The sequence below is a fragment of the Thermobia domestica genome, chromosome 6 (assembly GCF_964235325.1).
Source record: "Thermobia domestica chromosome 6, izTheDome1.hap1.1, whole genome shotgun sequence".
Lineage (NCBI taxonomy): Eukaryota > Metazoa > Arthropoda > Insecta > Zygentoma > Lepismatidae > Thermobia > Thermobia domestica.
Genome location: NC_137459.1, coordinates 2,318,999 through 2,346,499, shown reverse-complemented (window position 1 = coordinate 2,346,499; position 27,501 = coordinate 2,318,999). Strand labels below are relative to the sequence as shown.

At 37.5% G+C, this 27,501-nt stretch overlaps 1 protein-coding gene across 4 annotated transcripts in view; it reads left to right on the top strand.

The window, feature by feature from the left end:
* LOC145687813 (host cell factor 1-like) overlaps positions 1-27,501 on the top strand; it is a 127,549-nt gene that overhangs the window by 9,366 nt on the left and 90,682 nt on the right. For all 4 annotated transcript variants that reach the window (XM_081761236.1, XM_081761238.1, XM_081761237.1 and 1 more), the window contains exons 2-5: positions 1,191-1,339; positions 6,061-6,212; positions 9,812-10,017; positions 24,005-24,187. In XM_081761236.1, the coding sequence (XP_081617362.1) occupies positions 1,191-1,339; positions 6,061-6,212; positions 9,812-10,017; positions 24,005-24,187 (690 nt within the window). The remainder of the gene's footprint in view (positions 1-1,190; positions 1,340-6,060; positions 6,213-9,811; positions 10,018-24,004; positions 24,188-27,501) is intronic.

Here is a 27,501-nt window from a genome sequence, read left to right as displayed (position 1 = left end):
GTGTGTTTGGCAGAAGCGGTTCCAGTTCAAATTTCCAGTCTGCCCACACCTCTCGAAGTGAAACAACCCGACACCATAACATTTGCATTGAACTTTTGTGTTGCCAAACGCAGTCACTCTTCAGTTCCTCACCCTTCCTCATCTAGAGCCTGACACCGCTATTATTCCCAGGCAGCATACATTTCTTTTCATCAAAATATATTACGTGTTTCCATTGCTCAACACCTCAGGTACCGTATTGACATAAAACTTTCCTCACTTTGACGTGCTTTTCTGCAAGACAAGGCTTTTCCTGTGGCCTGTTCTTGGAAATTCCTTCCTTCTTCAGTGCCTTGGCAATAGTCATGTGGGTCACAGTGACACCATCAGATACAGTTCGAGCATTTTTCTTGTGGTAGAAGATCGATCGTTTAATTCTACTGCCTTTATTTTCCGCACAACATGTGGACTTATTTTTGATTTTCTCCCAGTTTCTCCTCAGATAATGTGGCAAAGTTACTTTGCTTCCTAAGAATTCTTCTTACTGTTGTGTGGTCCACACGAACTTTAGCAGCTATCTGCTGCTGCAAAAAAGCCCGGTGATTTCAGAGCAAATATCATCCCTTGTTTGCATCATGACGTATCGCTTATTATTTTACCCATGAAATAAACAAGTCACAGTTACTGCACAAACTTGCTACAATAACGCACAACATAACTCAGAACTCTTGGAAAACTATTTAATAACTGAATAAGTCTGGAATAACGGTTTGTCACACAATTTCTACCTGTAAACATACCATATCTAATTGATATCAGAGCCACGTGTTGGGGGAAAGCAGAATTAGACAGCTGTGAAAATAGTACAAGAAAAGCATCAAGTAGCACCAAGCAACAATTTGAGACTCGATTCGACATTGTAAGGTATATAATTATTTTGTTATTAAAACATATTTCAAGAGATATGGACGCTATAAGACAATATATATAAAAGAGAGTTGGACGCTAAGAGGATAGTTGGAGATCGATTAAGAACACGTATTTTTCTTCTAAACCTATCATAAATGATAGTGTTCGGGGTACCTCAGGTCAGGGAAAAAAGACTCAGGGAGATCAATACCAGAATTCCTGTTTTGAATCATCTATATGTACAATCTACGTGTTGTTGGTTGTACGGAATGTCATTACATCGCATTTATTTTTCTTTTCAGGTAGTAATACATGGTTCTCTCCCCCTGTGAAGGGCGACATTCCATCAGGGCATGTAGGCTGTGGGTTTGTGACAGATGGGTCGAGAATTTTGATGTTCGGTGGAATGGTTTCAAGTGGAGATTATTCGAACGACCTGTATCAACTAGACGTAAGTTTTCTTACAAAACATTACCTACAGTGAAATTGTTGTTTTAAAAGAAATTTTAGTGGAAATCGTGAATAAACTTAGGCCCGTATTTATAAATTTCCCCTAACCGTAGGGGAGACATCTAAGGGACCCCTATGAGAATGCAGGTATTAACCTTTAGATTCATTTGGGATTTTTTCTACGTTATTACATTTGGGGGTTCATTTTGACCCCTTGGCTTTTTTCTTGTTTCTTCCAACATTGTTTTGTAATTCTTGTTTGAAACGTACTGTTTGGACCATAATCAATATTTTCACGCAATATTTTCTTAATAATTTGCTATTTAGGTACAAGGGATCCATCTTTGTATTAACAATAAGTGACTACTGTACATAAATTTCATAAACATTAAATCTCACTTACACTTTTAAGAAACATAACTTTATCATCAATTTTTCATAACAAATTGTTATTTTCGCGTATTTTGATATGCATTGCAAAACTTAGACAATAGATGAACTCTTCATCTTTTGTGTACTAGGGTTTCAAACTTGTCAGTCTCATATCCGCGTTCAATGTTATTCCTATTCCTCTAAAATAAGTTCCTGTAAAATTTCATAGTTTGTGAGACCACTTATCTTTCACCAGACTGTTTCGACTACATGCCAATAACCTATCAGACTAGACGCAGTCCTTAGACATTAGTTATCTGACGTAATAAAAATCTCCTAGCAATTAGAGAATCGTCAGGTCTTTTTCTTACACCACTTCTTTTTCTTTTTCTTCTTGTCTTTATAAAAGACAGTGTAGTAACTATCATAACTTAAATATGAAACCTTGTACAAAATTCAAAGAAAAATGAACAATTATGACAGATCCATATAGACGTATTTTGTCCCCTGTCATTCATTTATCTGAACAGCAAGAGAGCAGAAACTTTTGGTAACATGTAATTGAAGAAGAAGAAAAAGACTGTGAGGGTTTTGGCGGAAAATGGGAAGAATGGTGACAGAAATTTTGCATTCAGTTGGAGATGCTTCAAAATTATTAGTTGCAGTTCAAAGCTCATAAATATCAGCGAAAATAAAGATGCCAAAGATATAAAAAAAAAAATCATAAAACAATTAGTTGGGCACAGGAATACATCTGTATTACTAAAGTGAAAAGTGACAAGTATATAGAAGTGCGCACTAATCCAAACGTTCGGTACCATGACCATAAAAATTACTTTTATTTAATATATTTACGGCAAGGGCATAATAAACTCATATATATACATATTAAATATATAAGGAAAAGTGCACTGATATTAGGGTTATATAAATATAGTTGTTTGTATTTATTTATTTTTTTTATTTTTTTTTTTTTTTTTACATATATGTATAACTAATGTAATAAATTGAGTTGTTACTATCAGTACACCTTCGTATTCTGTATTGCACGGATAAAACAACAGGTAATTATGATTAAGCACAATTGTATTGGAGATGACCGATAGTCATTAATATAATTATTATCTATCTTCTCAAAAACGTTGCAATATGGTACTACACTACGGTTTAGAGACACGACATGTTTCTCCTAAAAACGTGGGTGGAGGTAACTAACCAAATGCCGAATTTGCTTATGATTTCCATACCGTACAGCAAGAGTCATCCATCTTCGGAACATTCCTACAACACCCAGCTTCGCACCACCCTTGACCCAATAAAACAACATTGAAAAAATGGTTAAATTAACACCCCAAATGAAAATACGTAGTACATTAATAATTACATTCGTACACAGTTGTTATAAATAAAATTATTAAATAATACAGAAGAACTTACTGCAAGATGTCAAAAAGAACCAGTAAGTTTTTTTTTTTTTTTAAATAATACACTTAAAATACAAAATAGAGTACCTGAGGGGTCAATTTGACCCCCGAAATGCTTCTAAGGGTTAAAATCTTGGGGGTATGTCGAAGCTCACCCAGCAAGGTAGGGGAAGCAATATTTATTGTAGTAATCTGTGACATGTCGACATGTAAAACAGACCATTTGACATACGGAAACAGAATATTTTGTTTTCCCATTTTCATGAATTTTGTAAGCGTTCTATGAATAATTACTTCCTGGTTATCATAATCATACATTTCTTAATTCCTTTCTCTTAATTATACGTTAAAAAAGGCAATAAAAAGGTAAACAATAGTTGCCAAATTTTAATTGGAAATGCATAAGTTCTATCCAGCGGTAGCAAAATTGCTCAGATCATCTAATATGTACATGCACTGTTCTATCTCAAGGTTCCATATACGACTTCCTTTTACTTTTCATTCACCACGAAAGTAACTCAAACTTACATACAAATTGTTTCTTAGGAGGTGAGTTCCATTCATGGATTCGTGGGAGCAGATTCCATTATGAGGGCTCAAGCCTTATGGGAACATATACAGCGTGCAGATATGTCATAAGAGGTACAATTGAACAAAACACTAAACAACCACTTAGGTGGCCACTAAAAACAACAAATGTATCTGATCTAGTCAAGGTAAAGGGAACCTGGTAGGGGTGCATCCGTAGTAAGCAGGCTCATAGTCAAATATAATGTACAAAAGCACGATCAGACATGTGGTAGGTGGCTACTAAAAGCAAGAAGAGTAACCGAGTCAGGACATGGCGAAAGTACTGCAACCACGCGGGGTGTCTCTTGGGAGCAGGCGCGTTAGGAGAGGACGACTGTGGCGCAGTGATAGGGCGCTCATCAATAGTGCGAAGGGTTCGTGGATAATCACGTGTTCTTAAATATTGTCTTGTTTGTTCCCACTACCTTTATTCCATCAATTGTTTCATCGCCATTTTCTTGTTTGCACTTGCTCAGACTTCTAGTCTCAGACATGATGAGGGACGCTAAAAGTATTATTTTCTGTCCTCACATTTTTTTCGGTATGAGTCAAAGGAAGCTAGATATCCAGGTTTCATTGAGCGTGAGTTAATAGCAGAAAAAACAAACAAAAGCAATTTAATATTTCCGATTTGAGTTTAGTGTAGAGCTACTTCGTGGCTAAGTGGTTAGCGTATGCGCCTTTGGCGTGGGAGACCCGGGATCCATTCCAAGCGGGAGCTCATGTGTTTCGGAATCCATGTTAATCAGTAGGTCCCGTCTGATATAGCCTTGCTACTGAAGGGGACGTTAAACGAAAAGAAATTGAGTTTAGTGTAGGTTGCATGTTGTAGTTCTTCGTGTTCAGGTAAGTTTGTATTATCGCTGCCCATATGTTCTACTAAAATGCGTTTGAATGGTAGTAGTAGTAGAAAAAAGCTTTGGTGGCGGAAACGAGGATTAAAAAAGAATCTTTGTCCCACGAATATGCCCTTTAGGCTAAGATAGATAGATGATTAAGACAAGTGAGTGAAGGAAACGGGAGTACCCGAGAAAACAGATGTTTTCCAGCACAAACTCACTTAGCCAGGGATCCGACTATACCAGGGACCAGATGTAAGGGCTATACTGTAATCCACCGTACTCCCCGAGCGAAGATCGAAATCGTACATTTACGCGTGAATGCTTCCTATAAAATATATACAGCATTTTTGTTATTAATTTAACAATAAGCAATTCATACTTATAATTCAGTTCGATATTGGGGTGGACCTCGAAGATTGGTTTTATCGTAATAACTATTCTTTACCTTGATGCCAGAGAGATGTTTTATGATTACCAATTTTATATGGGAAGATTGGGTTGGTCTTTTTTGTTTCTTTTGTGTCTTTTTTTCTTTTTTTTTTTTTTTTTTTTTTCCTCTACCGGTGGAGATATTAGTCGGTAGTTCTTCCTCCGATCCACGAAATATTACTTATATAAAGTTAAATATTTTTCACCTTCGTTTTACATTTGTTTTAATGTGGGTATGGTAGAGACCTGCACGGGCCGAATTTTTCGGCCCGAGCCCAATCCAGCCCGAACGTACATAGACCCTGCCCGATAAGTTTTTCAAAATTATTGGCCCAAGCCCGGCCCGGGCCCGATAAATTTTAAAAGGTTTTGGCCCGACCTCGGCCAGATAATTTTTTCAAAAAATTAGCTCGAGCCCGAATCTTTCTCAAAATTTAGTACTAAATTTGACCTAACCCTCAGAAACATTTTCTAAACTCTGGTTCACAACCTGTCGCTTGCCTCCCAAATGGTACCATTGCCTCCTAGAACTTTGCGTGTCATCGAGAGAACAAAAACCCCATTCCCTGTAACAAAAATCTAATTTCATTGATTTTTAGCATAAAGTGAAGATGGCAATATTGTTTAGCGACAGGCAAAACATTCCCATCCCTTCTTGTTATATTTTGAGTACAGTGAAGGTCAAGCTCAGAGCTCAATTTACCGCATAATGCCTGCAATCCTCTATAGTGAAAGTGGAGCCGCTAAGCAACAAAAACTGTAAATAACTATTGCATTCTTTGTAACATTTTTCACGGACACACTTCTTCAACGTTTGGCTTTATTCCAATTATCGTTTAACGAAACTCAATAATTATTAAAGAATTGCAATTGATCGGCCCCAGCCCGGCCCAGCCCAAAGAAATAAGAGTCGGCCCGCCCAAGCCCGGCCCGTGCAGGTTTCTAGGGTATGGAAGACAACAATAGATACAGGTTTTATGTATAAACCTTATTATTTTCCAGATGTAAGTAGTAGAATAAAATAAATAAGTATGTAATGTAGTGAAGTGCACAATGTACCTGCATCTTTTTATATTTTATTGCAGACGAAAACCTGGATATGGACTAAATTATGTGCACGGCCTCCATTACTACGTCGTCAACCGCCCTGTCCACGGGTTGGACACAGCTTCACCCTAATTGGAACCAAAGCATATGTATTTGGCGGGCTAACAGATGATTGTGATGGAGAGCCCAGGTAAAGAAAATTTAGGAAATAGTATATTTTAATATTGATGTAGGCGCACTATGTGCCTGGGAGTCAGTTTGTAAGCTTGCTTATCAAATTACGATGGCGTAATCAGGGCCATCTATTCCATCAGCACTGCTATCAATTCAACACCAGCTACCTGTTTTCCAAATTATGCGATTTTCACACAGAATGGTCCTTACTTGTTCCTACCAAATATCATTCATTCACATAGGTTCTCCCTGCTGCAACAAGTGGCACTGGTATGAAAAATAAAAATCGTAGCTTAGGTTTGACGTATACAGTGGCCGTTTATCTCTAACTCAAATAGTTTGTGCAACAACATTGCAAGTGTGTTGTAATATGTCTGTATAATTACAGTCGGAGAACTTTGTTAAAACACGGAAAAATGTTTTTAATATCGATGAAATTGGCTATATTTGACATATCATTTTATGGCACTAATGTTCAAATATGGTTTTTGGTACGTGGTCTGGCGCGTATATTGGAGGTCCAATTTTCACACACTCTTACCAGTAAATCAGGCTGTATTTCAGCAATAACGCGTCGAATGTTGGCTTCCAAGTGCTCAATTGTTTCTGGTTTCTCGGCGTAGACATGCGACTTTACATATCCCCAGTGAAAATAATCTAATGGCGTCAAGTCGCACGGACGTCATGGTCAGTTAACAGGTCCATTTCGTGAAATTAATAGTTTGTCATATGTTTCAGTAAATTAATCGTAGCACGCGCTGTGTGGCATGTGGCGTCGTCCTGCTGAAACCACATGTCTGCAACATTAATGTCTTTCAACTGAGGCACGAAAAAATTAGTAATCATTTCTCTGTACGCACATCGTTAACTGTAACGTTCTGACCAGAACTACGCTACACACTATCAATCGGTTGTTGTGTCCGCACTTTACGACATCTTACGGGATGCGTATTATCGTTTAGAGTAAACGTATTGAGAAAACGATCTATAGTTTCTCGAATTAATCGCTCTTATGGACGATAATGAGCACGGTAAAATGCACGTAATGCTCGATGTGTTTGTCAAATTGAACCATGGTTTTCAAAATAAATTTGCATACGCTGCTCCGGCGTGAGTCTATTCTAGATGAATAGCCAAACCAAACTAACCTCAAAACAACCGAGAACCGTAATGTCAGCTGTCACAGGAAACAGTGTTGCCAGTTGAAAGTTTTTTTACACACCGGTTATATTAAATGAAACTCACTATGTTTGTGAATTAATAACTCTTGAACCACGAGACTGATTTCGATCAAACTTTTAACATAGATGAGGGTCGGGCCTGGGATGGTTTGTCATTTCACTTTGACGGTGCAACATAGAAGAGGGGAGATATGATGTATATCATATCTCAATGATCAAGAATGTCTGGTATTAGTGTCGAATTCATATTTTTCGGGGTCACTGAGACGAACAGTGACATTTCCAAAGCCATTTAAATCCGAATTCAACTCTTTTATGTCTAAAATGAAATTCATTCTCCTCGTGCGAATAACTGGTATTCTGCTAATATATAATTTGTAGTTGCAGTGTTAGTGTGTGTCTGTCTGCGCTATGACTCAGTGGGGGAAGGGGGGATGGACATGTCCATTCAAGCTTTGTTGCTTGCGTAGTTTTTAAGAGCCTTATATCATTGAATATCCTAACTTAAAATTCATGACATCAATTGTATATTTTCGTAATGACATTCATAGATTGAAGGGCGATAGTTGTTCCTTTCGTTAACTTGATAAAGAAATAGTTTTCAACGTTACTCTTTCTACTGCTGTTTGTTTCAATACTATTGACCACAATGCTAACAAAAATACTACGAGTAGAACAGTCTTCACAATATATTTTTAGAATTTTTTCAGTACTCTGACTGAAAACTGTAGGTGATCTGTCTAAAGTAAAATTAGAACTCCCTAGTGCCCAGTCCTGACAACAGGGTCCTACGACATTGAAATAGAAAGTAATAACGAAGGATGCTTTAACTGGTGATTCTAAATGCAGCAAAGAGCTCCTTCGTAGCTAAGCGGTTAACGTACGCGCCTTTGGCGTGGGAGACTCGGGTTCGATTCCCGGCGGAGCTCATGGGGTTCGAATTCCACGTTAATCAGTAGGTTCCGTCTCATATAGCCTCGCTGCTGAAAGGGACGTTAAACTCAAAATCAACTGAACTCTAAATGCAGTAATGACTTCATGTATGTGTAATGACATGAATATAACAAGTTGATAGGTATGGTTAATGTAAGAATTAAGCTTATAGGTGCAGTATGTAGTTAAGTGTGGTCAGTTAAGGGCAGCTGTGTCGTGATCTTTTTCATGAATGTTAATATGCCCTTAATGTAGAGCGTTGACTTTTGATGCAAGCTAAAAATCAGAATTTCTGAGAGCATTTCATGAATCTTTACATATTTGATTGTTATTGTACTAAATGGATGTTGCGGACTACATTAACATTATCAATGCCATTCCTAATCCCTATATTTTGGAAATTAAAAAAGAAAAAAATAAATACTAAAAAAAAGTATCTTTTTTCCAGCTCTGAACAAGTTTTTAAAGTTTGCAGCAATTAAAGAAAATGCACATATGATCTACAATAGCCCGCATTTTCAAGTTGTCTTTCATTTGCTCGTAAAGTTAGGTATGGTGTTACAGACGAACGTCATGTCATAATATAATAAATAATAATAATAATAATAATAAACCCAGTAGCAGGAAGTTAAATGTTTTGTATATTTTTAAGTCTTTTTTTCAAATCAAAAGATCCAATATATTTCAATCAAAAATTTTCTTGTACGCCTTATACCTGGAGAACTACATATAATGTAGCCAAACCCAAACTATCACTTAATTCAGTATAATGTGATTATTCCACAAAAAATAAAAATACTCGATTTAGGGGCCGTTGAAAATTTTTGGGCCCCTAATTGAAGAACCAATGTATTATTTCATTGAATCAAAATTTTTCTTGTACGCCTTATATCTGGAGAAGTACATATAGTGTAGCCAAAATCAAAGTATCACTTAACTCAGTATGATGTGCTTATTCCGCAAATAAATAAATAAATAAATAAACGAAAACTCGATTAAAGAACCGTCCAAAACTTTTGTGACCTGGTCCAAAAACTAATTATTGGCCAAGATCGGAGTCTTTTGATGCATTTTTTAAATCATTCCTCAAATTCTTGTTTACGTGGAGAAAGGGAGAACGAGTGATTATCTGTTGCCATTTTATCATTTTTAACTTGCACCACAATTTTAGGTATTATTATAATATTGATCATTAGTCATGCTTTCATGTTCTGTATAAAGTGCATGTTCATATAAATGGAAATACTGCAACGTAAGACTATTTGCTTTAGATAAAACCATTAACTTGAAATAAAAATATTTCGTAGGAACAACCTTCACAGGCATTGAGAAAATAGAATAAATATTATGTATCGATTTTGTTTGCAAAATCGAGCTGTGAATCGTCCAAATTTCGTGAAATATTCGAATGAGTTGTTGCTAGCGGGATACAAATGGCTCTTGTAATTGTGTAAATAAATGACATCTTTTATGTATTTACATGCGATTATTTTTATTTCAGATTCCTAAATGACGTTTATCTCCTCCATATCCGGTGCAATTCAACATTTGCATGGGAATTGCCAAAGATACATAGTAAGCCTCCACCGCCAAGGGAATCCCATACAGGAGTGGCGTATGTGGTAAAGGAAACAGGAAGACAGAAATTAGTTGTATATGGGGGAACAAACGGAACATTATTAGGCGACCTTTGGTTTCTAGATATCGGTGAGTTTGACTGCTGCTGGTAATAATAATAGTAAAAATTGCTAATATAACCTGTAGTCGTCTCCTTTAGATGTTTGTCATGTGGACAACAACAAGAAATACCAGGTATGGATAATAAAGTGCACAAATAGACTTGCATTGGAGATTAGCTGTTAAAATCAAAATAATTCATTATTCGGATATTCCAGTGGTAGATTCTTCGAACATTCGAAAATTGTTCTAATAGTTATGGATACGCTGTTCCAAGTCATTGACATCGTTCTCAGGAGTAGCATTCACCACACTTTTCATTTGTTTCTACACAAAAGTCCAGTGGATTTAGGTTCGGAGACCAAGCAGAGCAGTGCACTAGACCACCACGCCCGTCCAACGTCTTGTTGTTCAGCCACCGGCGGACATTCACACTGAAATGCGCGAATTTTATCATGTGTACCACATGTTAGGCGAATCGCTAGGGGAAACAACTCCCAGTAATTCGAGCAGTGTATCTTGCAGAAAGGTCAAATACTGTGGTCCATCCAGTCTTCAGGCTAGTATGTATCGGCCGAACAGCGATCAGTTGACCATGGACAATACCACACCATACTTTGAGTCCAAATTCACGTTGATGAGTGACAACCGTACCATGAGGATGTGCATCTGCCCACGTGTGTTATGCATGTTCACGATAGTATTCGGATATTGAAAACGAATATTCAGATAATCGGATAATTTTAACGGTTCTAGTATAGATTTCTGGTAACGAACAGGGAAATGATTTGGATAACAATATAGTTAGCATTTTTTCTAATCATATTATGCGGGAATAAATCTCGGTATATCTTTAAATAAATACAAGAGATTGCAGTCATTTATAGTGTTTGCTTTAGGGCAGCGTTTCCCAAACTGTGATTCTCGGGATCCTCTTAGAATGAGCATTAGTCCAAAGAGTACAGAAGAAACAATTCAAATAAATCTTGCATCACGCCCTATAATTGAACCTCAAACATAGTTTAGGAATTACATAAGGATACCTCTTTACGTCTCTCTCTCTTTCAAGACACATTTTATATATTTATTAGTCTTTTCTAATCCTATCCTAATTATATATAAAACTACATGAAGAGCTCCTTCGTGGCTGAGCGGTTAGCGTACGCGCCTTTGGCGTGGCAAACCCGGGTTCGATTCCCGGCGGGTGCTCATGTGGTTCGGATTCCACGTTAATCAGTAGGTCAAGTCTCATATACCCTCGCCGCTGAACGGGACGTTAAACTCAAAAGTGAATGAACTCAGACACGATAACTGGTACTTCCGGTTGACATGCGAAGTTGAAATTTGGCATGATTGTAGCTTTTCGTAACTAACCCACAGGAAGATTGCCAAAAGTAAATATTTTCGTAAGTTTTAGGTGGTATAAAGGTGGAGATGAAGAATTTTTCCATGATTTTTACTTACTAGAATCGCCAGTCTCATGTACTTGGAATGGAAACTTGAAATTCGGTGTCCTTGTATACTACAGGATTATTTAACAAAATCACTAAAAATAAAAATTTCCAGCTTTAGAGTGGTTTTATGGTGAACTGAAAAAAATTTCTCGTGTTATTTATGTGGGGCATCATCTGCACCCCAAGATGTTTGGGCATTTCGGGTGTAACAACTTCGCAAACACCTTATTATGGATTTGTTCCGTAACCCTATCATAACACAATCAAGTATAAATATCAATAGTTCCATATTTACAAGGTTAATAATAACCCACATTACCCTACACAACAGCCAGCAAATTCTACCTAGAATAACTGTTGCGGAAATTCTTTGATTCGTTCCTATACTTTTATTTTGATAGGTGCAATACAGCCAATATTAAACATTACAACGAGATACTTTGTATCGATTGATAATTACCTGTATTTTTGGGCAGAAAGTGCTTCTACATAAGCACTATACCTGATATAATGTTAATTTAAAAATAACAAAAGAAGAATGTTTTTAATATATGTAAGAAATATACATTATTGTATAATTGGTTGCTAGGCAGTTGTTTATAGATACATAATTAACATGTTTGATGGCAAAACAGCTTGTGTGAATATACGTTAAAAGAGAATCAACGAATAAATTATTTACTACTCATCATCGACTTGTAATTTCAGTATAAAAGGTGAGAATACTAGTGGATATAATTACGGAAGATATTTTAAGGTGTGAACAATTACGGCCACTAAAGATTTACTTATGTTATTAGCCGAACCAGGGTTGGCGACCACCTTTGGTGAGTCGTTGTAACATCAACAAGAAAAGCAAAGAATAGCAAACAAAATCAGTTCCTTTTCTTTTCCAATTCTCGCAATGCATGTGCTTAATTCTTAGCACTTTCAGCCTCTAACCGTACATCGGGCAGAATTGGAATGATAAAATTTGGCATGATTGTAGCCTTCTGGAACTAATTGCCAAAAATTGAATATACGTGACCCGTGACCTGCAAAAGGCTAGAAATAACAAACAGTAGGAATCCAACGTAATCATCATACAATAAGTCGCTACATTGTGAATGACAAAACAAAGACTACTGTAAAAATAAATTGCGAGTGACTAAGCAGAGTATTAACAAGCAAAGGCTGATACATATGAAATGCGAGGCTGTAGGCCGAGCAAAGGCAGGGGTCCGAGGGCCAGTCCCCCAGCGGCCAAAGGCTAGTCTATTGCATAAAATATAGAGCTCCTTCGTAGCTAAGAGGTTATCGTACGCGCCTCTGGGGCGAAAGACCCCGGTTCGATTCCCGCGGGAGCTCATATGGTATAGATTCCACGTTAATCAGTAGGTCCACGTCTCATATTGCCTCACTGCTGAAAGGTACGTTAAACTCTACATCAACTCAAAATCTTTTAAAGGAAATGATTAAAAGGGACAAAAGAGTATTTGTGTTCCACAGATTATCCTAACTAATAAAATGGTTTTCGCTTGGGAAAATAAAAGGAAAGGCATAAGTGAAACTCTTTATCAAGATAGTGTAGACATTTGTATTTATATTTTCCGTTTGTCAGAAGTCATGGACAGTGTCATAAGTAGGGCAACCCAAAAGCATAACAGCAATTTACACATATGGTTGGTACATTGAACATGGTTGTGGTTGTCTAAGGGTCCAGAAGAAACTAATTTTAAAAGCATAATAAATCTTAATTTTTGAAAATAAAGCATAAAGCATAGTTTAAAATATGTAGCACAATTCTTGGAAAATTCTATTAGAACAATTCTTGGAAAATTCTGTTTAACTGCAAGTTTAACATACTGTATTCATATTTTTAAAAACTAACATTTATAATACAAAATCATTGAAAACACAACAATGCAACAATGAAAGCTTATTTTATTTCTGTTAACTTTTCGGAGTAATGCTTTCATATGGAGAAAAGAAAAAATGAAAAGAAGAAGAAAACTTTCCACCAACGATGAATAGTACACAAGAACTCCATACTATATTGTTATGTGTACCTCTTGAACTTGAACACTTTCTGTACCTTTTGGTGGCATCTTTTATTTTCCCTTTCTGTATATCTGCACCTCTAAGGCGCACACAAGTGAAAAATAATAATAATAATAATAAAACATTACTCGAGTAAAGCATCTCTTTACAGTGGAAGTAGAAAGTTCATTAAATATCAAAGAAACTGGTTGCATAAAATATTAATAAATAGATCAAGATATTTAGAATATTTAATGTATAGTAAATATTATACACTAGTAGTACAAACAGTAGTAGTGGTAGTTGATAGTAGTAGTAAGTAGTGCTAGTAGTAGTACAAATATTAGTAGTAGTTCGGAATCGGTTAGGTTAGGTTAAGGTATGTTCTGTTGTCTGGCTCCCATCATCTAGACATAACCCCACCATTTTCCACTAAAACATTAAATAGGTTGAGAAGAACCTGAGGATAATGATACCTGTAAACTTTAATAAAAAATGACCCCGTATTCTTAATGTGTACCTTCCTAGTGGTGAACATTCTAGAACATTTTCGAACCTATAGGAAAATAATATAACATGCTGGCACATTCTACAACAATTTCGAACATCCTGGATCATTCTAGAAGGTCCTAGAGCACCCTGAAAATTCTAAAACATTCTCGAACCTTTGAGAAACTTCTATAACAGTCTGTAACATTTTCCAAGATTGTTGATAATTCTAGAACATTCTGGAATATTCGATCAATAATGATTTGTGTAGAAAGAAAAGCAACATTGAAATTGAAAATAAAGAAATGCGCGCATTGTAGTTAAAATTTAACCCATTTCTTTTTAGCACAGTAACACCGTTACTAGGCTTTTTCTCCCTCTAGAACCCCTGCTGGTCCAATCCGAAATCATCATCATGGATGGGAGATACAGGGCTACAATACCATATAACTCCCATGGGGCTCCGAGTCTTGGTTTTGGTGCTTTTGTGGCACGCACGGACAAACCACACTTACTTTTGTAAAACAATGATTGAAATTAACAATAAAGCATAATTTGAAAAATAAATAAATAAAGCATAATGTGGGTTGCTCTAGTCATAAGAGTTCAGCCGAACTAATCTGATTGGGGTCAAACTTTACGTGGTGGCAGAGCTTGACTAGCTATATAAGCGTACGAAATATGTTCTGCATGGTTTCGGTTCCCAAGCTTTGGAATATCAAATAAATAAATAAATAAACTAATGTAAAGGCCCCACCATTTTCCACGATTTTGTCTTCAAATTTCGAGGCTGGGGCTATTACACGAACCTTTCAAATCAGTTTTTTTTTTCTTTTTTCTTAAAGATCTTTATGAAACGAATCATGATACATTAAAGAAAGTGGTTGATTGACAGAATGACCTTGGAGAATTTCCGCCTCCGCCCTTCCGATGTGCCGTGCGGGAGTGAGATGCTTCATCGTTCATTCAACAAACAGATTTATATATAAGTTGAGGATATGAAAGCAGGAAAGAGATGAGTTTGTTTTCGTTCGTTTTCCACCACCCTCACTTGTCGCGTCATGATCTGTTGAATTAACAACGCGTTGTTTACTCTGCGAACAGGTCTGGATCGGTCGCCAGAATGCGTAAAAGTTTCTTCCGAACATTTATTTGTTCACCGGCGTAGGAAAAAAAAGTAAGAAAGAAAGCTGGCATGGTGGTAAACCTATACCTACTATAAAAGCACGTGAAATATAGTCTGCAGGCTTCTGTTTCTTAAGTTACGTACAATCAAAGTTCTAAATCAGGTCATTGGCATAACTAAAACGTAATCAATACTGTCCAAAAAGCAATTAAAGATCAATCTTGCACAGAAAAGAATATCAAGTCAAGGATTATTTTGCACGAGTATGCGTTTCACTTATTTTAGCAACTAAAAAGAAAAATATTGCAATTTTTGAAATACCAAATTACCACTGAATGTACGGATCAAGATTTTCTTTCTGGGACATTGATTATAGGTGGGAAGTACGCTATCATATACGACATTTTGACTTATTTCTCTTGTGATTTAAGGCGCTGTGTTGTTCTAATTGTAACGGTACCTTTTGGTTTAACAACATTTTCACGAAATGAAAATTCGCTCCCATTTTACTTTGAATAATAATGAATTATTTTAATTCAACTTTCGGTGTGTCTCGTTTTAATTCCAAATTAAGTAGCATGTTTCATAATTTCTAGCTTTTGTTTTATATGTTTAAATTTCAACATCTCTTCTCATCATTTACACTATATGGGGTGACTTTCTTAACGTGGAATCCAAACCAGATACACTCTCGAGGATAGAACCCGAGCGTCCAGAACTAAAGGCGATTAGCCTGACCATGCAACCAAAAGAAATCTGTTTTAGAGTTGTATCATAGTATGTCAAATTTAACATCGTGGTTCGTTTGTGTTGAACTTAGCTTGATTTACTTTCCTACGGTTGCCTTAACAGTTTGACTACCTTGAGACCACAAGTCTTCTTGATGACACCGTGCCACTTGTTTTGTGTATCGTCTTACCCATGGTACCAATATAAATGCCTCATGACTTGTATATTTACTCCACATGGCCACAATACACAAAAGTTGATGTCAGATTTTATAATTGGTAGCCGGGCCCGCTACTTGATTACACATACAAACCATCGGTGTTGGCGTGAATATGTCTCTACATTAACCACGTTTAGTTCTATGGCTGCTGTTTGGTGGGAAATCCGCCGTTTGCAGGGTTCTGATGAACCGCACTCTATCCCAGTCCTTTACGTAGATGTTGGTCACTGATCAACACCAAATAGCGAATGAATTAGGTAGTTATTTTGCCTCCATCTCTACCCACTACTCTGTGGACTTAATCCTATAAACAAGCTGAACGTACACGTTTATCGTTTAACATTAGCCATGTGGAACCCTATAATTCACCTTTTACTGCTGCAGAACTCGACTATGTGCTATCCACTACGAAGGATACTGCTCCAGGTCCTGATAACATTCATTATGTTGTTACGCCATCTACCCCCTCATGGGAAGACTTCTTTAATGAATTTATTTAATCATCCCTGGCTAGCTGGTCACTTTCCCGTAGTTCGGCGAGAACATTATATCCAAAACCAGGTAATACTTCAACTTGCAATTCCAGCTATCGGTGGGGGGCGCGTTGGCTCAGTAGTAGGAGCGTTCACCTCCGTTGCTTGGGGTCCCAGGTTCGATCCCAGCTCGTGTCGTGTGGGCTTTGTGGTGGACAAACACCATGTTCGTGGGTTTTCTCGATGTTCTCCCGTTTCCTCCCACTTTCTTCATTCCACCATTTCATTCATTTCTCACCACCGTCTCCTTTAGCCTAACCGGCATAATCATAGAATGTGGATTCCGTCAATTTTGTTCGACCACCGACCATCTTATCCATCTGGAAACTGCTATTCAAGATGTTTTTTGTCATGGGTAGCATTTAATGGCTGTCTTTTTTTTTTTTTACCTTGAAAAGGCGCATAACATTACCTGGCGCTTTGGAATTCTGCAACAGCTTCACTCCTGCGAACTACGTAGCCCTATGGCCTTGTTTTTAGAACAGTTTTTAGGCGAACATCATTTCAAAGTGCGTGTTCGCTCCACTCTTTCTGATTGCTTCATCCAAGAAAATAGTGTCCCTCAGGGTAGTGTTCTGAGTGTGACGGTATTTGCCGTTGCCATCAATAATGTCATGTTTCATAACACCTGTTCGTGGCCGCCTTTTATGTTGACCTTACCATCTATTGTATTTCCCGGGACCTTCGTACATGTACTCGCGAGCTCCAACTTATTTTGAATCGTTTATACACCTGAACAACGCCGCAAACTGTTTCGTTTTTCCGTTGAGAAAACCAAGTGTGTACATTTTTGTCGGTTACGTACCTGTTTCAGATGCTGACCTTTATTTTCGTGGAACTGTCCTTTCGTTTCCTAATAATGTTCGATTTCTTGGCGTACAATTTGACCGTAAACTAACTTGGTGTGAACATGTACTGGATATGAAATATATTTGCTTGAGAGCGATCAACATTTTGCGAGTCCTTTCTCACTGTTCTTGGGGTGCCGATCATACAGTACTTCTCCGTGTTAAAGGACTTCCTAGTCATCCTTCTTTCGTTCTTGAAGCTATCGTCGCTAGTGTCGGTTGAAGTGTGATCCCTATCGTCGCTATGCGGCACGACTTCGTGTCAGCTGACCTTTTGGTATTCGTGCATTAGAACTTTTAGATGAATTAGCTCTTGCTCTACCAGATTTTTATACATTGAGTTTTCTTCCCGTTCCACCCTGGCAGCTCCATTATCCTCACATATCATTTCAGTTGGCGAGTTCTAGTAAGTCTACCACGACTGATGACCAATATCAGCGAGTTTCGCTCTGTTACAACACTATGCCGACTTCTCACACTTTTATACAGATGGCTCGAAACGAGGGGACTCTGTTGGCTGTGGGTTTGTCTTTGGCCCTGCCCGCTATCGTTACCGACTCCCTTCGTTTGCATCCATCTTCAGTGCTGAGCTGCTGGCTATTCTTGAAGCCTTAGATTTTATGTCACACAACATTGTCCATATTCTGATCTTGTCTGATTCCCATAGTGCTCTTACCAGCCTTAGTAATGTTTCCACTTGCATCCTCTTGTTCAACATTTTTTGTTAAAATGCCATTCCTTACTTGGTGGCGGCTCAGTAGTCCACTTTTGTTGACTTCCTAGACATGTTGGCACTCCTGGTAAAATGAGCAGGCGGATTCTGTAGCAAAGCATGCAGCTCTTCATGGTGTTGCACTCGTGACGCCCCTCTCTTGCACTAATTTTTACTCGGTGTTCACATCTCGTCTTCAACAATGGCATTCGGAATGGGATCTCGCACATGCCAACAAATTGCGTGCCATTAAACCACGCTTAGGAGTCTGGAGCTCTAGTTCCCGACAGTCTCGTCGAGAAGAAATACTTTTTAACTCGGCTGCGTATTGGACAGTCATTTGACGCATCCATATTTTTACGCGGAGTTGCAGTTCGGTTTTATGTATATATTCATCATCTTGTCGATTGCCCCGCTCTGACTTGGCATCGACCACATTACACGTTTCCGGAAGACCTGCATTTGCTCCTTGGTGACTACACTCGTTTTCTCGCTGGACTGCTGCTATTTTTAGAAGATCTTCAGAGTTTGCATGCAATCTAATTTTAGCTTGTGTGTGGATGTTTTTTTTTTTTTTTCCTTTCTTGTATTTTAATTACTTATTTCTTTGATCGGGCCAGGATATTAGTGCGGTTTTTGGCGGAGGACGCTGCTGTTGTGTTTGGATCTATTTCACGGTAAGCGTGATAGGACAGGAGAGCGGACAGTGTTACTCTGTAGTATATCTAACGGTTTTTAAAAGTTGCACTTTAGATGTTATACGTACCCTTATCTGTTTGTGCTTAATAAAGAACGCCGTAAGTTTTATATAGTTATTGAATAAAGGAATGGTGTTCACCATTCCTGCAGTTATGTAGATGTATTGTGTATAATGCATGAAAATCAGCAGTTTAAGTTTAAGAACAACATAGCACAATTGACAATTCAGTGAGTTTCTACCTGTATTAAGCAGATTGTATAAAAAAATTGATTACGTTTTGTTTGATCTCATAAAACAGGAGCAACCTGTAAAACGCAGGAATGACGATGTCAGTGACAAGGTGATTAATGTAGGGTTGATAGCTTAGACTTGCGCAATACCTTGTAAGTTCAAATCAAGTTAAGGCTCACGATGATGCTTTTAAGTGTATGTTTATCGGTTGACAAATTATTTTCTCGAGTTTTGGCCAGGGGAAAAAAATCTGATATGTTTCCATTCGAGAATTGTGGAAATCCTCTCCGTTGGTCTATTGGCTAACGCATGTACATTTGCTGTACGTAGTTCTGGGTTCGGTTCCCGGCGGGAGCCCAAAAATTAATTTTACAATCCTTCATTTTCACTATTTAAATCCAGCCCTTCGGTAAAATATAATGGAAGTATTGAAGTATCTTTGTAATAGAAGTATTAATAAAACATCAACGTATGGGTAGCGTAAGCATAAGTATCATTGCTTCAGCACATAATAAATTCACAACGTTTATTTATGAGGACAGAAATTCCCCTTGAACTTTCTCTGAATTTCTCTGATTCTAGCTATCAGGTGACAAAGAATTAATTCTACTAACTGCTTTCACACAGTATAATTTTGAAACTTGGGAGCCTTGTGTTATTTTTGTCTGTAATACATAATCATTTGTCGATTTTCAGAGGACTGAGTTTAGCCTGTAAGCACAAGTTCGTTATAGGTCAAACATATCAGATGTACGGTCTTGTTTCCCCCCCCCCCCCTTCTTTATCTGAAAAGCCCTGTATTGTTATGGGATTCAGACAAAGGCAATCCTCTTTAACCAGCTGTATTTTTTATTTCAATTCTAAGTATTATAATGTGCAACCTATGGTTGCAAGAGGTTGGGTGTTTTTTGTTAATACTGAACTTAGGTACCTAATATTGTTACTCATCTTCTTCATGAATTGATGTAAGGAGCGGTCGTGTAATTTCCGGCCAATTATTTCATCACTGGTATTTTTGAGCAATGAGATAATAGTGGAGGACAAACTTCGTTCTTCTCAAATTTGATACTTTGAAAAACGTATGCAAATCGTTTTGTTATTCAAATACATATTCACTAATCAGTTTCAGTAGTAGCATTAATTTTATAATAACGCAATGGCTGTAAGAGTTACTCTGAAAATGTATTTTGTATGTTTTCTTTTTTTTTTTTTTAATACGTAATTTAGTGCTTTTTTCCCTGAATTTCACTGGTTATAAGGAACCTTCGTTGTCAGGTGCCCGCCCCACTTGAAACTTTAACCGCTTCCCCTCCGCCCCCAATGCAACATTGGGTATATTTCTTTTAAATAGTTTTCAAAATGTGGCAGAAATACTGTAATCTCTTTATTACCAAACCATGCTAAATGACAGGTTAGACATATGAGAAAGTTATGTTTACCATCTCAATCAAGGGCGGATCCAGGACTCTTCGGAGTAGGTTAGGAGTGTGGTGGTGAAAGATTATCAGTTTCTTTTCACCGGATTTTGCAGCACATTTTCGAATATGATCTCAATGCAAAATAATTTTCATTCAAGACTGCTTAGATGATCAATCGGAGTTCACATGGTCTGACTTAGTCGCAATTTTTGAAGACATATTACCTCAAAACTACCAGTAGAAGTTGCTTTAAACAATGAAAGCACAGTTGCCAAATCTATAATTTTGATTCAGAAAGAAGAATTTCGAGGTTTTATTAGGAGTAGAAATTTCTTACACTCGAATGCTACGAAGTTCTTAGTGTTTCTTTGTACAACACTGAGTTTAGTTTATTCACAAGATATTGCCAAATTAGTACGTACTTTTTTTTGGGGAGAGGGGGAGAGGAGGTGCAACTTACAGTGTTCTGGAAATAACTTCCATAACTTTTGAGACTGTGCATGAAGTAGTCTATTACGAACAAGACAATAAAGACTCCGGCAGCGCATGACATCCAAGTTCGCGAACAAAATTCGAAGGAAATGAAAACTGGCCTGCACTGCCATAAACATGTTATACACGATCCACAAGTTTGGGTAAAATCGCAGATTTCGAGGCTCTGTGAAAACGATTCTATTAAGGGTACAAATGAGGTTTAGAAATTAAAGCGATATCAGAGAGATGTGCTCATATACCAAATCTTACATTCCTTGCTTCATCCATATTCGAATACAGGGCACCTAAAATATGCAGTTTTCAGGCTCGCTGATTCGCTGACTCACTCATCAAATTGATTATGTACTTCCTAGTGAGACTCTGCATAAAGGTACCTTATATTGACTTGAGTATGGAAAATCTCTTAAATTTAAGGTATGTGCTATGGGAAACTTTTTATGGGCGAAAAACTCCTTAGTCAAGCATAAATCGGTTTATTCACTCACTCATCACATTGATTAGGTATTTTTCATTGCTATAGAAACGTGAAACTCTATATAGAGGTACCTTATAATGACTTGAGTATGAAATTTGAGGAATTTGGTATGGGAAAATTTTAATGGGCGAAAACTATCCTTACGATCAGAAACCTGGAACGATTACGTTATTAAACCAATTATGTGCATAGTGATAATGTTGTCACTTGTCCGAGTGATGGAGTAAGCTAAGGCGCGTATATACTGCCGTAAATTTGATGGTTGGAAACCTAGGCAAGGAAAGCTTATATATATTTTCGTTGAATATTTTTCCTTTATTGCAGTCATTGGTATTAAATAGATATTAAAATTAAATTGATAAGAGAATGTAGAGGTGGATATATTTAGAATTAATGAAGTTTTTCAGGAGATGAGAAATCCAATTCTCCGACTTTTATATGAGACTAGCCTTTGGCTACACAGTGTACGTGGGTTTCCTCAGGGTTCTCCCGTTTCCTCCCACTTTCTTCATTTCATCATTTCATTCACTAATCGTCATCATCGTCTCCTTTAGCCTCACCGGCATAATCGCTGGACGTAGAACTCAAAGATTTCATTTCATTTTAGCCTTTGGCTAGCTGGGGGCTTCGCCTCCAGATCCCCCGTTTGCTCGGCCTACGGCTTCGCATCTCTTACCAGCCTTTGCAACAACAGTGAATTTCGTTTCATTTGCTCTTCATACTTCCTGAATTTGCCCAGCTGGGGCCTTCGCCCCCCACCCCCGTCTTTGCTCGACCTACGGCATCGCACCTCTTAAACTCACAATTCTACCAAATTTCAAGTTTCCTCTTCCCATTTTAACTATCTAAAAGGTAAGATTTTGGTTCTCAAGAAAACGCCCATTTAAATAACATGGGAATTTCATCATCCCCCTTATAGACCCCTTAAATATTAAAAATAGTCACTTTTGGCAATTTTCCTGTAGGTTAGTCCCGGAAGGCTACAATCATGCTAAATTTCATTCTAATCGTGCCGGAAGTGCCTAAACATTTTGGGATGTAGAAGACATTCCATATAAATAACATGGGAAAGATTTTTCAGTTCCCCATAAAACCACTCTAAAGTTGGAAATTTTTATTTTTAATGATTTACTTAGATAATTCTAACGAAAACATACAAGCATACCAAATTTCAACATTGTATTCCAATTCCAAGAACCTAAAATATGAGGTTATAGGTCCAAAAAAGACCCATTTAAATAACATGGGGAATATCTTCATCTTCCATTTAGAGCCCGTTAAAAGTAAAAATATTCACTTTTGGCAATTTTCCTGTCTGTTAGTCCCTGAAAGCTACAATCAAGCCAAATTTCAACTTTCAGCGTCAACCGAAAGCACCCTTTAATTTATGGTAGTTCATGTAGGATATGTTGGTGGCAAATATAATTAAGTTTACAAGCTATTTGAAAGGTGTATATCATTGGAAAGAAAACCCGAGAATGGTATGAAACTGCGCAACATGCGCGTCACGTAATGAACTCCATAATTTTGCAATGTTGTAAACAGCAGCCATGTCTTGTGATGTAGCATCGAGAATTCAGCATCAAAGGTTTTGGGACCCTGTTGACACTTTTCGTATTTAGGTAATGAAAAATGAGATGTTAGTGGTCGTGATTTTGTAGCTTGGGTAGATGAATTAGAATTTCGTTTGGACAGAATTTTGACAGATATTTAATAGAAGAAACCGCACCCGCTAGTCTTAGTGACTAGTATGTGCATCTTTGTTGCACAGAGTCCTGGGTTCGATATCCGGTGGGAGAGCCCTTGGGAACTAATATTGCATGTGACACATTATGACTCCTTTTAAAATGTACAGGTCTAAATTTAAATCCAACAATATGCCACAATTGAGAGTCCCAATATACTTTGATATGGTGAACTCCAAAAAGAAATGAAATCTGAACAAAAACACCAGAGGTGCAAAAAGTGTAGCCAAGTTCGTCAGCCTCAGAAAATGTTGAGATGAGGATGGATGAGCCAAGTTCCTTGGATACTGCATTTGAAACGAACACTGGGACTTGGCGCGAGATGTCAAGGAAAATGTTAAGGAGCCTTAGGAATAGTGGTGGTGGGTTTGGGGCCACCACCAGCCTTAGAAATGTTAATTTCGCTAATGGGCTAAGGCACGTATATACTGCAGTAAGGTTGTTCGAAATCCAGACAAGAAAAGCTTATAATCCTCCACGAGATGTTAAGGAAAATGATATTGACAAGCCTTAAGGATGCAGCTTGTGAGCGAGGTGGATTTGGGGGCTACCACCAGCCTTAGGATTGAAATGTCCCGATCGTGAAACTTAGAAACAGACATCTTTCTGTTTTCGAATATGGTAGACACCTCGCGCCAAGTTCGTGTTTGTTTTACGTGCAGTGACCAAGCCATCCTCATTTCAACAGTTTTTGAGGCTGATGAACTTGGGTGCAGTTTCTGCACCTCTGGTGTTTTTGTTCAGATTAAATATGCGATTATGTATAATTGTTGTGGAGGTTGCAGAATAAACTGTTTATGATAACTTTTGTTTTTGATTTTAGAGTCGATGGTTTGGAGCAGACCAGTTATTAATGGGACTCCTCCATTGGGGAGATCCCATCATACTGCAAGCATAATAGATTCCCGGTTATTTATATTTGGAGGTTGGGTACCCTGTAAAAGGTACGAAGTATCCACTGAACAAAACTGGACATGCACAAACACATTAATGTGCGTAGATCTCGGTAAGTACATGCATAAGTAAAAGAAAAGAAAAATATGTTAGTTCTTATAATTTTTTTTTTTCTCAGATAAATATTTTTGTTTCTGGTATTTAGTTGTCAGAATTTGGCCATAACGTTAAAATGACCCTACGAAAAGCAGAAACTGAAAATACAGTTAATATAGAGTGGCCCAAAAAAATGCATACACTGTTTACTTCTGAATAACTTTCAAATCATTGACGGAGAAGTCTGATTTTTGGTACTGTTACAGTTTAATGTTCTGTTATTGTATTGCAATGCGTGATGGAAATCTGACATTAGTTTGTGTTTAAAGTGTTGGCCGTCAGCCTCAATACACTGGTGATGCCGCCAAACTGTTGCTCGTCGGTCATGCAGTGTACGAATCTTTTGTCTATAAAAACTTGACAGTTCTTCATAAGCAAATTTAGAGGAGTGAGATCTGGAGAACGTAGGGAATATTAGACAAACCCTCTTCGACTTTTCCATCGTTCGGATAGATTTTCATTGAGAAAGTCCATGAAAAAATTATGGTAGTGGTGTGCAGCACCATCTTGTTAGAGATAATACCTTGCATACACACAGAGGTCTCTGATAGCACGCAGAATGGATGTCTAGGAACTGTGACCTCACCGGTAATTGTGCCGTGAAAGAACGATCTAATCAAACTACAATAAAACAACCCACACCACACATTCACCCCTGGTAAATTCACAGCTTTGTTCGCGTGGATTCCCGGATTGACAGCGAAACAGTAAGCACAATTATCTGTTTACTGTGTCATTGGGTTTGAGTGTGGCCTCGTCGAACCACACGATCATCTTTGCAAACGTTTCGTCGTAGTCCACCGTGCTTTGAAACCACTCACATTACCCGTCTTCGATGTGGGTCGTTCTCGTTTATTGCGTACAGCAATTTGTAGAATGTAGGCCCTCCACTTTGCAGCCCTCAAAATGCAACAAATACTTGTGCGACTTATACTAGCTTCACAGGCTCTACGTATGTGCTTCCGAAAATTCGTAAACAGGGAGTAAGACTTATTTATTCAGATGAAAACCGTCGTACTTATTTCTCATTTGTAGTATTAAAATACGGCATGCGTAAAAATGGAAATTTGTTCGCTTCTGAGCTTAGACAGAATGCCATTAGTTGATACAGCTCTCTCACAGACTTTTGTGTTAAGCGAATGAATTGTTCTAAGACAGCAAGGGAGTTATCAGGATTTATTGTGCACAGTTTTTGTGCACATCTGCAATACAAACGAGTTACAGTTGGGCAATTATTAAATGTGGCTGTGGTTGTGTTCCAAATTTATTCCACCATTGTTTCGTACTTCATGTACCACCTCAAGACTATCTTCCTTTTAAATGTCAGCCTTGCAGCCATGTTTCTTCACTCATGCAATCTACAAAATGAAAGCATTATCGGGATGCACTACTCAAATCATCAAACAATAAACTATAATGCTACCAAAATTCAGACATTTATGTCAATCTGTTTGAGTTATTCACAATTAAACAGTATACAGGGTGTAATGGGAGGTAATGCAAATACTGCGGTAGGTGATTGTACGTGACTAATACATGAAAAAAGTTCATATAAACATGTATGGGCGAAACTTCTAGTTTTCGAGTAAATTTGGGAAAAGGGGAAACAACGATAAACACCACGTACGTATTCGCTGATTTATTACTAGTAGTACCATTAATGCATACAAATGCAGTATGAAGGCTTCTGCCGGGTGAATCTAGATCCTATGCTCCGCGCCGAGGAGCGAGACTGATTCCAGATCCATGTCCTATGACCAGGGTTTGCCCAAGTAGGCCCAGCCCGGAAAAAAAAAAAAAAAAAAAAAAAAAAAAAAAAAAAAAAAAAAAAAAAAAACGGGTTTCTAAGCATTTTGTTAGTATATTATTGCTACAACTAAGGTGATCACATTAAAAGTGATTTTTATCAGATTTTGGACTTTCCTTGGGTAAATTAGATGCTTTCACGTTAAGGTATATAACAACATTCAACATAAGACCTTTATAAAGTTCTGAATGAACTTTTAAAAAAATGACTTTAGCTTGAGATAATTATAGAACAAATTTTTGCATTTATTATGCTTATACCCTGTTTGAAGTAAATCATACAATTTTATATTAGCGTTATCGGCGACGCCGAGGGACGTTATCCCTCATACGGGTTTAAGGCCGTAGGTGCCGGTACTACCAGTAAATATGTAATGCATTAGTAAAACAGTAGTATTATTTTTTATCTTTGATGGTAACACAGATATTCAGAAAAATTTGGTTTTCCAACAGCAGAATTTTAGTTCAGTTATTTGTCGCTACTCTTCAAATAAACATTCTGTAGAATCAACACCAGCAATAGCGTAAAAATTCTTGTCAAATTTAAGAAGCTTAATGCTCGGAGTTCCGAAGACTACGTAACGCTTACTATTTCAAGTGCTGAATTCGAACTTCCGTACTAGTGAAAGTTTCGATGTACAGTAAAAGAAAAAAAAGTGCTCGGGAAATTCCCGTAATTGAACGCACAAAGTATCGAAAGTGAACTTCGACAAAACATTTCGTGAATGTCACTGAGGCTCCTGAGATGATTCGATCTACATTTGTTCGTTCGTCTGCCTGTACCACACATACAACAAGGTACCATTTTCAGTCTTTAAAGTTTAAATTTTCAGGGTACAAGCACAAGACACACTAAATTTCCTGTATAGATTTTGGCGACATACCAACGTAAAATTTTTCAAAATGGCGGCCTTTAAAAAAATAGCGGGTATCCACGCTACCATGCGTACTTCTTTTCTTTTAAATTGACATTTTCAAAGTAGAAGCACGAGACACTCTAAATTAGCTGTATATACTTTGGCGGCGGTCTAACGTAAAATTTCAAAATGGCGGCCATTTTTTGTAAACAGCAATAAAAATAAAATTGTTGCAAGTTGTGACAGTAACAGTCTTGAACTATAAATCACATTCTAACACTTACCCCAAAGACATTTGGATATTTCGAAAATACCCAATTAAACCTGAAAATACCCGAAAAACCCATATGGGCCCAGGTGGATTGGGCTTTTTTTTTTAACTTTTTTTTTCAAACCCTGCCTGTGAGTGAGTGTAGTGCGCGCAGACAGGTCAGTGTTGTGTATCTGTAACAATGTTTGAATAGAATTATAGAGGCAGGGAGCAGAGAAAGAAAGGTTTGTTAAAAAAAAAAAAATCTTATAATTACGGTGTAGTTCCGCAGCGCCGCCGTGCTAAGAAAGGGAACTACGCTGTCTGTTGCTGGTTTGGATACGGGTATCCATGATT